An 11,315-nucleotide genomic window follows, 5' to 3' on the forward strand; every position below is an offset into this window, starting at 1 on the left:
GAATGTTGTTTTCACATCAAAAATACTATTTCAAAAATTGAGGGATAATAGTTGTGCAATTTGCATGAGATTGTTAAGAAGTTTTGTGAGAAGCATGAAATTGACATCCCTCATATGAGTACACAATACACGGTTGGAAGAGGTCGTCGATCTCGTCAACCAAAGATAACAGTTGAGCATCATTATCGAGTAGATGTGTTTTTGGCAGCAATTGACTTCAAATACAAGAGTTAAATAGTATATTCAATGAGAAAATCATGGGACTTTAAATTCTGCTTTGGGTCCTAAAGATAATTTAAATTGTTTAATATTCAGAATATATGCAAGTTAGCTGAAAAGTTTTATCCTTTAGATTTTTCTAATCATGAAAAGATTCTTTTGAATACTCAATTACAACGTTATATATTTGATATACCGAATTATTTAAAAAATGTTGGGACACTTTTTGAATTATGTCAAAGATTGAAAGAAATAAAAAAGTTAAGAACTTATCATTTGATTGATAGACTGATTCGTAATGTCTTGACTCTTCCAGTATTTACAGCAATAATAAAAAGAGTTTTTTCGACAATAAAAATTATTAAAACAAAACTTTGAAGTAAAATGGTAGACAAAAAATTACAACTACTATCAGTGTAAATTCAATAATAGATGATTTTAAATTAAAAAAAAGCCAAACTTAATTATTGTCTTTATAAATTGCAAATTCTAATTTATTTCAATTCTAGTAATATTATTATTAATTTTTTATCACATTAGTGAAGGTTGTGATTTAAATTATTTACATAAAATATAATATATTTTTGAATAATTTTGCAGAAAATATATAAAAAAATTGAATAATAGTTAAAAATTTTAAATACAGGTTCGCAACAATCTAGATTTACAACATTTGAACTTCGTTTTGAGATATTTTTGTTTAACTATTTTAATACATAAAATATTCAATTATCTTATAAAAATAAGTTCTAAATCTTTATTTACAATCTATCTATTAATTCATCTATTAATATATAATAGGAGAGTAGTAATAGGTTCGTTACTCTTCATTGTTCATTTCAACGTTTCTGCTGTGCCATTAAGAGTACAAAAAACAATAAAAAATTAGTTCTCTTTTCATAACTTTTGATTCTTTCGTTCTTTACTACATGCAGTTCACGCACTGGGTTGTCCACCAGTTCTTATCCAGTAGATGAGGCAGGAAATCAAATTTGAATTGAAAAATTAAATTTCAAAAATTGATTTATTTCTCTCCTCTAATCCCTTTCTCCTTTGATAGCCACTAAGTTCTCTACCTTTTTTTTTCTCAATTTCTCCTCTCTTACACCAAGGTCTCCTCCCACGTTCCCATCGAAGCAAAGAAGAAGAGAACATGACGGTGAAGAGGAAAAGCACGAGGAAGAAGGAAAAGAGGGAGGCAACGACGGCGGTGGTGGTGAGAGGCTGCAACCTTGCCACTGAATCAAATGAAAGAGAGTGAAAGCAAGCAGATCGGTGACAGAGGAAGAGAAAGCAGGTGAAGGCGGTGACAGAGGCCACCGCCGCTGCTGGATACGCCGCCAGAGAAGAAATTCGTTGGACTGAGGGGAGAGAAAAAAATGGAAGAAGAAAAGTAGAGGCTCAGGTTCGTCATGGTCTACAAAGCTTTTACATGATATAAATATATTAAATGCTAAAATGTACGAATAAAACTGATGTAAGAATAAAACTATTGGATATGCAAAACCCTAAATTTCACCTTTTTTTTGTTATATACTTTTTTAGCATTTGGAGTTGATTATTGTTGTCTTTCCTGCAGTCATGCATCATACTATGGGTTGATGAAAATTGATAAAATAGGACTGATTCTATAGTTTGTAGAAAAGACAAAGGGATCTGATATGAAGAAATCGGTATGTTAATGGTATCTAGAGCCTCAAACTTCTAACTTGTTGCCTTGCTAATGCTTGCTTTACAACCGCAGTAAGTTGACACCGCTGTCCTAGGGTTATCTACAGAAGAAGCATAGAAACATCCTTAGATTGCATCAATGGGTGGATTAATAATAAAGTCCAAAAATAAAATATTATCATAATTTATTTTTATGTTTAGTAATGGATTGTAGGTTTAATTTTTTTTCCCTTTCAATTGATCGCAGGTAAAATCAGCTAAGAAGTGATTTTTTTAAGTTAAGAGTGTTTGGATTGTGTTAAAAAAAAATTCAAGTTACTATCATCATGTTTATCAGTACAAGAATTTAAATTTTCGTTGTTTTCCATTTGTTTCATTAATCAAATTTATGATATGTTGTTTTCTGTTAGTGTAGGTTCTTCCTCTAACTGATGGAAACTCAGCTTACTCTGTCCAGTCAGATGCAGTTGAAAATGAATCATATCAAAACTCCCCAAAGAACTCTAGCAGACAGAGGTATTCTATAATTTCATTTTTAGGTTCTGATTAAATTTTGTTATACTTTTTGCTATCTTCTTCGATACTCTTGATTTTTTTTATTTATTTGAGTTTGATGCTTGTAATCAGCAGCCCTTATTCTATAACATATAGAGAAGAAAGAATAAACATTTGTATGTTATATCCATTTTATTTTAACAAATTGGATCCAACATTAAAATATATTTGTGTTTTGGATTTGCACCCACCATCATATTGTTAGGAATTCTTTCACTTGGCACGTCAATCCTCTCATCACTAACACTTCACATACGCCAATATAAATTTTCTCGAAAGATATTTTAAGTTCTTAATTTATCAGCTGAAATTGATTTCAGTAAAAAGGATTTGGGTTTTGAAAATTCTGTAAGAGATAATTTAGGAGCAATGAAGATAATCAAGTAATGCAAAAAAAAAAAAAACTGTAAGAGATAATTTTTTCAAGGTTTTGTAGTATTTGTGTTGTACAACTAATTTAAAATTAGTGTAGCTGAACAGTTTTTCATCTTTTAAATTTGTTCTTTATTTGGTGAAAATTTGTTCTCCTGCAGATCATGCATACACGTATAATATAGCAATGCTCAGGTATTGATTTATAATCTTGCAATGAAGGAATAACCTTACATCTTGCCTTTATACCTATCACTTATCTTTTGAATTAACTTTGACATCTTGGCCTATGTTGTAGATTTTCCTTGGAGTGGATAAAAGTTATGGTTCTATTCTAGAGTATTCAAAATTGAGGTTTGCTTTTAGCTTTTAAAATAGATTCCTTTGTTCTTTTAACAAATAGAGAATGATCAGATTTCGTGTTTTCAAAATCAAAACATTTTAAAGTGAGTGCAAGAGTATTAAACCATGCCTTAGGAGCCTGTTTAAGGCCAAAGATAACTTTATGCAAAACTTACAAACTATAGTTGAATCAGATGATGCAAATTGGTCTGGCCGATGCATATAAATGTTTTCTTCAAGCATTCCATTAAGAAACGCATTATCAAAATCAAATTATTGCATCTGCCAGCCATTAATAATAGCAAGGGAAAGTATAATTCTTACAATTTGAGGTCCTATAACCGGGCTATAAACTTCCTTAAAGTATATACCTTCATGTTGATGAAATCGTTTTGCTACTATGTGTGTCTTATAGCGCAAAATATCTCCAGCTGAGTTTTTCTTTATTGGAAAAATCCACTTGCAAGGAACAAGTGTTGAATTGGGTAGAGGTTGTTGTAGAGAATATGTCTTGCATCGCATCAAAGTATTGTATTTGGTTTGCATTGCTTTTTTCCAATGATCAAACTGCATAGCATACTTAGCATTTTTTGGTATATATTTCAGAAAGTTTGGATCATCTGTAGTTATAGAAAGATAGGTTTTAAGTTTAGTAATGCCGCTTTTTGACCGTGTATTCATTAGATGAGTATTTGTGATTTGAGAGGTAGAGAGGGTGGATCTATTAACGGGAGGAACTTCAATTTCACTTATTGGAGTTGTGTGAGAGGATTCCTGTTCTGAAGTGTGTAGAGGTGCAGGAGTGTCATTGGTATTGTTATCGATATGGATGACTTGGAAATTGGGTGAGGTGAATATAAAAGAAGAGGGAAATAAAATAATTTGTTCTGATGGGGAAGGAGTATAAATGACTTTGAATTAATAGAAGGGGTTGGCTTTTCTGTGTAGTGCTCATTGTAAGGAAATAATTTTTCCTTAAAAATCACATGTTTAGCAAAATATAGTTTGCCAGATCTAGTTAGACATTTATATCCCTTGTGTTAACTATCACATATACCCAAGGAATAGGTCTTCCTTTTGTTGTATGGTCTCAAATATGGATAGCAGCCACACTCGAAAATTGTTAAAGAATTATAATATGGTTTTTGATTGAAAATTACCTCAAATGATGTCTTTGATTGTAATACAGGATTTAGTAGTCTATTGATGAGATGTACAACAGTTGTGAATGCATCTTCCCAAAATTGAAATGGTAGACCAGCTGTTGCTAGCATAGACATGTCTATCTTTGTGATGTGTCTATGTTTGCGTTTAACATTACCTTGTTGCTCTTGTGTGTATGGACACGCCAATCTATGAACAATACCCTGATTTTGAAGAAAATATGTAAAAGCTTGTGACAAGAATTCCAAGCCATGCTCAGCTTGAAGAGATTTTATTTTGAAACCTGTTTGTAATTTCATTAAGTGTTTGAAGTTTTGAAAAGCAAGTAAAGCTTGTAATTTATTAGTTAAAAGAAAAATACAAGTAAACTTAGAAAAAACATCAACAAAACACATATAGTATTTGAAGCCATTTTTAAAAGATATTAGTGAAGGTCCCCAGCTATTTTTTTATACTAGTTCTAAAGGATGAGTGTAGGTATGTACAGATGAGAGAGATGGTTGTTTGTGCATTTTAGCAAGGGAACAAAACTCACAAATAATAAGAGTGTTTGGACTATAGTCAGATTTTATGTCACATTGTTTAAGAACAGCAAGAACACTTTTAATCCCACAATGTCCAGGTCTCTTATGCCATATTTCAAAATTAGTAGGTAAATACAAAATAGAATTAAAGGCAATAGAAGAGAAAATAGCAGTGGAAAAAAGCATCACTATGATGAGCAGTGTTAATATTTGTATGTAAGAATAGTCCATAGTACACATCAGAAGCATTGTTAGATCCAAAATTTAAAGAACTATAGCTTGACATCAGAATTGAAATGATTTACAGACTTGGACTCGGATTTATTCGTATTTATAGAAGACTCATGGGTATTTCTGGATACAACATCTAAATTTGTAAGCAAACAATGATTATTATGACAAGAATTAGACTTAAAATTAACAGAAGAAGACATAACAGTAGTGCCTAAATCTCGAAGCTTGTAAATCCCTCCCTCAGCAATGCCGTGGAGAAGAAGCCTCTCCTGGTTACAGCACAATATTTAGGCTAAAACTCAAAATAAACGTGATTATCCTCTGCGAATTTTGACACACTTAAAAGATTGTGTTATAGTTGGTGCATGAAGAAGATTAGTCAATTTATAATACATATTATGAAGACGATCATATAATAAAGAAGAACCGATAGTAAGGACAGGGATGCCCTGACCATTACTCACAAAAAGGTTTGGAGCCTGAGTATTATCACTAGAATTCAGGAGATTAGTATGATCATTAGTGACATAGTGATTGGCACCGAAATTGGGGTTCCATGATGATCCTACCACAGATGATGGTGCTTTGTAATAGGCGCGAGGTTGATGGAAACTGGGTGGTGGTTTTTTGGGGGGGGGGGGGGGGGTGAATTGCCATAAAGAATCAGTGGCATTTGCAGTTTGAGAAGGATTATTCTAGAGGCTTTGATCAAAGTAGAAGTAGCATGTTTGTACAACATGCCTGAGATAGCCATAGAGTTGGCATTGAGGGCGAGGAGAGGCAAATCTTTCTCGTCTCCCAAAATTTCCACTTCTCCCATGATGAGCAAAAGTGCCTTTGCCATTGTTGTTAAAGAACATAGAGGATTGAGTTAAGTTGGCCATGGGTATACCTGATTTTGATTGCTTGAAGCGATCTAGCATATCTTCATATGCTTTCAAGAATGATTATGCTTCAACTATAGTAAAGGAAGATAGTTTAGATATTACAGACGATATATAGCCAGAATATTCCTCTGGAAGCCCATCAAGAATAATCTAGATATGATCATCATCTGAAACTTGATATCTAATGGAAAAAAGACATCAACAATTTTTTGAATATTCTCAAGATATTCCTTTAGTGAACCAGTTTTTCTCAAAAATCTCAATTGCGCCTTTAGACTTTGAATTCTAGTATTGGATGTGGTGGTGAAGTGAGACTGGATGATGATCCATGCCTCATGAAAATTGAGCGCAGTGACTAACCTTATTTTCGAACAAATTGGAGATAGAGACAAGGAGCCAAGTAAGAAGTGCAAGATCCTTCTTCTTTCCATTTTTTGAAAGTCTGAGATTCAGTATTTGCTACTTTTTCGGTATCGGTGTTGAATCGTGAAGGCATTTTGTATCCATCGAGATGATCTTGCATCTCAAGAATCTCTATTGTGAGAAGAACTTGTTGAGACCAAGTAGAAAAATTATTCTGTTCTAATTTATCAACTAGGTACTAGTGAAGCTTAATTAAATTGTCAGCAAAAACTAACGTCGTTGTTGAAGAAACTACCAAAAAATTTTTTGTGCAGGATATAAAGAATAGAAGGGAGAAGAGATAATGACAGCATAGACGAAAAAATGGAGAGGAATTTAGACTCTTGATACCATGTTAGGGTTTGTGTCAAGAAACATGAAAAAAACAGAAAAGAGAAATAAAATTGTGAATTACAAAAATGAATATATCCCTCTTTAATAACGTGTACTCAATCAATATATATATATATATATATATATATATATATATATATATATATATATAACACTTTATACACACTTAATCAAACTATGACTAACTTACTAACAAGAGGATAATTAAAAAATTTTATTTAATTTTTTAAGATTTGAATAATTTTGTCTTTAAAAATTTAATTTTTTTGGTATAACTTTAATTTTTTGTGTTTAAATTTTTAATGGTTAAAAATGACTATTTATTCTAATTATAATTTTTTTTATCTAAATTATTTAAGTGTGAGTGTTGAGAGATGTATTTATTATAAGGCAACTATTCTAACAAAAATATCAAAAATATTTTTTTTTATAATGATCTTAATTTAAAAAGTGTGATTTATTTATTTTACTATATTTTAATTGATCATCTAATAATAAAAAATATTTTTATATAAAAACAATTGTAAAAATACTCATACCTAAAAATATATATAAATAAGAGTATCCTATCACTTGTTTATCTTGATCCTTTTAAGGAGTAATTTTGGTCACCAAATTTTCGAGTTACATCTTGCCATTTTGGTACTTCAAAGTTTAACCCCTTACCTTACCTCAACACGGTTTCTTTTCCGAACCGACGACTTGGAAGATTAAATAGAGAAGAAGGGTGTGAAGGGCATAGAATAAAATAATAGCAACAAGGCACGGGATGGATTGTGTGAAGATGTTGAAGAACAAAGGATACGGCAAAGTAGAAGAAGAGAATCAGAGTCACTACGTCGAAGATCAGCACAAACATTATTCCAAATCCCTAATCGCTACTCTCTCCACCGTCGCACTCTTCTTTCTCACTCTCCTCTTCGTTCTCGCCTTAGTCCGCCATGAGCCCGCCGACTCAGCCACCGAGTCCATCCGAGTCGCCTGCAACGTAACTCGTTATCCCAACTCCTGCTTCACCAGCTTAACCTCCTTCCTCAGCAACACCACTACCACGAAAGCCATGGATCCACAAGCTATCTTGTCCCTTTCACTCCGAGTCTCCATCCACGAACTCTCTAATCTCGCCTCCTCCTCCTCCCTCTCCGTTGACTGCAGGGAGCTCGTGGATGACGCCGTCTCCCGCCTCAACGACTCCCTCTCGAAGGTGGAAGCGGCACCAAAGGGGCTGACGGAGGCGGAGATGGCGGACGCGCGCACGTGGGTGAGCGCCGCCTTGACGGACCAGCAGACGTGCCTGGATGGACTGGAGGAGATTGGGTCCTCCAACGCTTCGGAGGTGAAGACCAAGATTGAGAGGTGCGGTGAGTACACCAGCAATACCTTGGCCATTCTTGCCAATTTTAAAATATTAGCTTGATGTTGATTTGATTCATATAGTTGTGTGCAATGTTAAACCAGTAAATGACAGATATGATTAATAATCACTGATCAGGTGAACCTAAAGAAAGTGAAAACTCATGAGTTCATAGTTAAGAATTATTAGATAATTTGACAGGATTAAATTATATCTAAGGCTTCTCATCTCACAACTCGTGAGTTTCTACCTAAGTGGAAAAGAAAAAAAAAAAGAACATGAATTAAAGTATATGTTGCTGATGGGTTAGGAATTTTGAGCAATGAATGCTGCTGTCTTGTGCCTAAATTTGTAACTGTATGAAAAGTTTATATTATGATAGCTGTGACAAATACAAATGGTTGTGGATCTACGTTATTATTATGTTATGTTTGTATATTCAGACTTCAGACCTTCGTATATATGTTTTGCAATATGCCAAATATAGTATCCTAAACCCCCGAATGGCCAAATCCAATATTTGAACATTGGATCAACTTTCTCGGGTAGTGATTAATATTGTCTTGTAATAGTTACCCAGAATCAGAGGTGGAATATATATCTAATATCTTTGCAGTTGCAGCTAAAGAGGATGTTCTCAATCTCCGCTCATTAAAATTAGTTTCCTTTGGGGAAGCCTTCTTTCTCTCAACAAGGGTGGTTATTTTTTTATTGTTGGTTAGCTGTGAATGTATATCAAGATTGGTGGCAGATTACGTTCTATTCGCCATGACTCGGTCTTCATTCTTCAATGGCCCCTTGAATTGGACACGCGCAAAGACATTTCTACTAGTCCTGACGTGTCAAATTTAAAACAAAAAACTGAATAAAGTATGTTTTTCCCCCTAATATTTTTAAAGTATTTTAAGGATATATATTTTAAAAATAGTTATGTTAGGTAATCAATAACTTTTTTGAATAACATGAACAATTATCAATCAAATTAAAACACACTACACTACTAAATTATTCATCTTATATTTAGTATTTTCATTGTCTACCTATACTTTTTCTTTAAAAATATAATATGCTTGTCAGACAGTAATATACTTCATAGAAGATAGAAAAAAAAACAAAGAAAGTAGATAAACAGAAAAGTAGAAAAAATGAAAAACAGAACATAAACAGAGAAATACAAAAATAAAGCATAACACAAAGAATATGCAATAAAAAATAATGAGCACACAAGAATAATACAGGAGTCCTAATTGTAGGTAATGAGTTCACGTGTCATTCTGAAGTTTGATATTTTTTAATATTTTTGATATATTTAATATATTAAAAACGTAAAAAAAATTAATTTTTACACTATTTTTTGTAAAATAATTTTTTATGATATGTTTAACTTATGTTTTTACGACATAAGTTAGTAAGATTTTATTTTTAAATACAAATTAGTGTATATTATTTCCGAGACAATACATAAAATTATATAAATTTTTTTATTAAAAAATTAAAATATATATATAGTAATTGTTATTATAAATATTTTATAACTTAAAAATATTAAAAATAATTAGTATTTATTTTAATTAATTTATATTAGTTGAATGGTCATCTTATTTGTTCGTTTAAGTAAATATTTGGAGTTCGAATAACGTTTTATATATGTAACAATCCATGTTAGCGATAGATATAACACCTTAAATAATGAACCCATTATGCCTAGGTCATAATAGGCTATTTACTAGAATATTACAGTAACCTTTAACCTTTAATTTAACATATCAATAATATTAACAATACATAACTAAGAGCTTGTGAGTCAAATTTTTTTATACCAAAATAAAATTGATAAAATAGAATTAGCATGAATAGATGAATGAAAATATTTAAATAAGAATCTTGAATTCAATTAATATGAATTACACAATGTCACAATACAGAGTTAAATCTCAATTTGGCCCCTGAAATTTGACTTGATGCTCAGAATGACCCCCACAATTTTGTTGGTCCCAGTTAAAACTCCCAAATTTACAATTGTGGCTCCAGTTTGCCCCTGTGATCATCTCCGTCACCGGAATGCTGATCTAGCGCAATTGCATGACATGTTGGACACTACTTAAACGACGGCGCATTAGTTTCGCACGCAAAACCTTTGGAAACCACGTAGTGTAAGGGTTTTCTTGATGTTTGGCAACTTATGATCGTCATAATGGAAAGAAAGAGAGTTTTAACCCACAAAAAACTGAAACGGTGTGGTTTTCAAAGGGCTTCGGCGCAAAACCAATGCGCCGTCGTTTAAGTAGTGTCCACCGTGTCATGCAATTGCATCAAATTAGCATTTTGGTGACGGAGATGATGGCAGGGGCAAGTTGGAGCCACAATTGCAAATTTGGGGTTCTAATTGGGGCCAACGAAATTGTGAGGGTCATTCTGAGTATCGGGCTAAATTTCAGGGGTCAAATTGAGATTTAACTCCACAATACATAATGATTATCCGAAATCGAAACACGTACGTTAGTTGACGACAGTCCTAACTTCTTGAACTTTTTTCTCCGACTAATTCAAGGAGTTAAATCTCAATTTGACCCCTGAAATTTGGCCTGATGCTCAGAATGACCCCCACAGTTTTGTTGGCCCCAATTAAAACCCCCAAATTTACAATTGTGGCTCCAGCTTGCCCTTGTGATCATCTCCGTCACCGGAATGCTGATCTAGCGCAATTGCATGACATGTTGGACACTACTTAAACGACGGCGCATTAGTTTCGCACGCAAAACCTTTGGAAACCATGTAGTGTAAGGATTTTCTTGATGTTTGGCAACTTATGATCGTCATAGTGGAAAGAAAGAGAGTTTTAACCCACAAAAAACTGAAACGGTGTGGTTTTCAAAGGGTTTTGGTGCAAAATCAATGCGTCGTCGTTTAAGTAGTGTCTACTGTGTCATGCAATTGAATCAAATTAGCATTTTGGTGACGGAGATGATGGCAGGGGCAAGTTGGAGCCACAATTGCAAATTTGGGGGTTCTAATTGGGGCCAACGAAATTGTGAGGGTCATTTTGAGTATCGGGCTAAATTTCAAGGGTCAAATTGAGATTTAACTCCTAATTCAAGTCTCAATCAATTTCTCACTAATCCAAGTTTCAACCAACGCTATTCAATCTAATTTCATTCAATTCACACAATGTTCATGCTAAAGTTTCGCATAAATTGTGAAAAAATAGAAGGAAAGAGCTCCCTTACCTCAGTCCAC

At 33.1% G+C, this 11,315-nt stretch overlaps 1 protein-coding gene and 1 long non-coding RNA gene across 3 annotated transcripts; both read left to right on the plus strand.

Annotated features, from left to right (window-relative positions):
• Positions 1 to 1,062: 1,062 nt before the first annotated feature.
• LOC130951994 (uncharacterized) lies at positions 1,063 to 5,692 on the plus strand. Of its 2 annotated transcripts, XR_009074180.1 has the most exons (5): positions 1,063 to 1,624; positions 2,306 to 2,406; positions 2,979 to 3,012; positions 3,116 to 3,171; positions 4,349 to 5,692. It is a non-coding gene; the product is annotated as an uncharacterized LOC130951994 (long non-coding RNA). The 2 variants fall into 2 exon arrangements; XR_009074179.1 differs by having other exon boundaries at positions 3,116 to 5,692.
• Positions 5,693 to 7,202: 1,510 nt separating this feature from the next.
• LOC130951993 (pectinesterase 3-like) lies at positions 7,203 to 8,685 on the plus strand. The gene has a single exon (XM_057880756.1). The coding sequence runs from the start codon at positions 7,494 to 7,496 to the stop codon at positions 8,139 to 8,141; it is 648 nt and encodes a 215-aa protein (XP_057736739.1). The 5' UTR covers positions 7,203 to 7,493; the 3' UTR covers positions 8,142 to 8,685.
• The last annotated feature ends 2,630 nt before the right edge of the window (positions 8,686 to 11,315 follow it).

This window comes from Arachis stenosperma, chromosome 9, assembly GCF_014773155.1.
Source record: "Arachis stenosperma cultivar V10309 chromosome 9, arast.V10309.gnm1.PFL2, whole genome shotgun sequence".
Classification (NCBI taxonomy): Eukaryota; Viridiplantae; Streptophyta; class Magnoliopsida; order Fabales; family Fabaceae; genus Arachis; species Arachis stenosperma.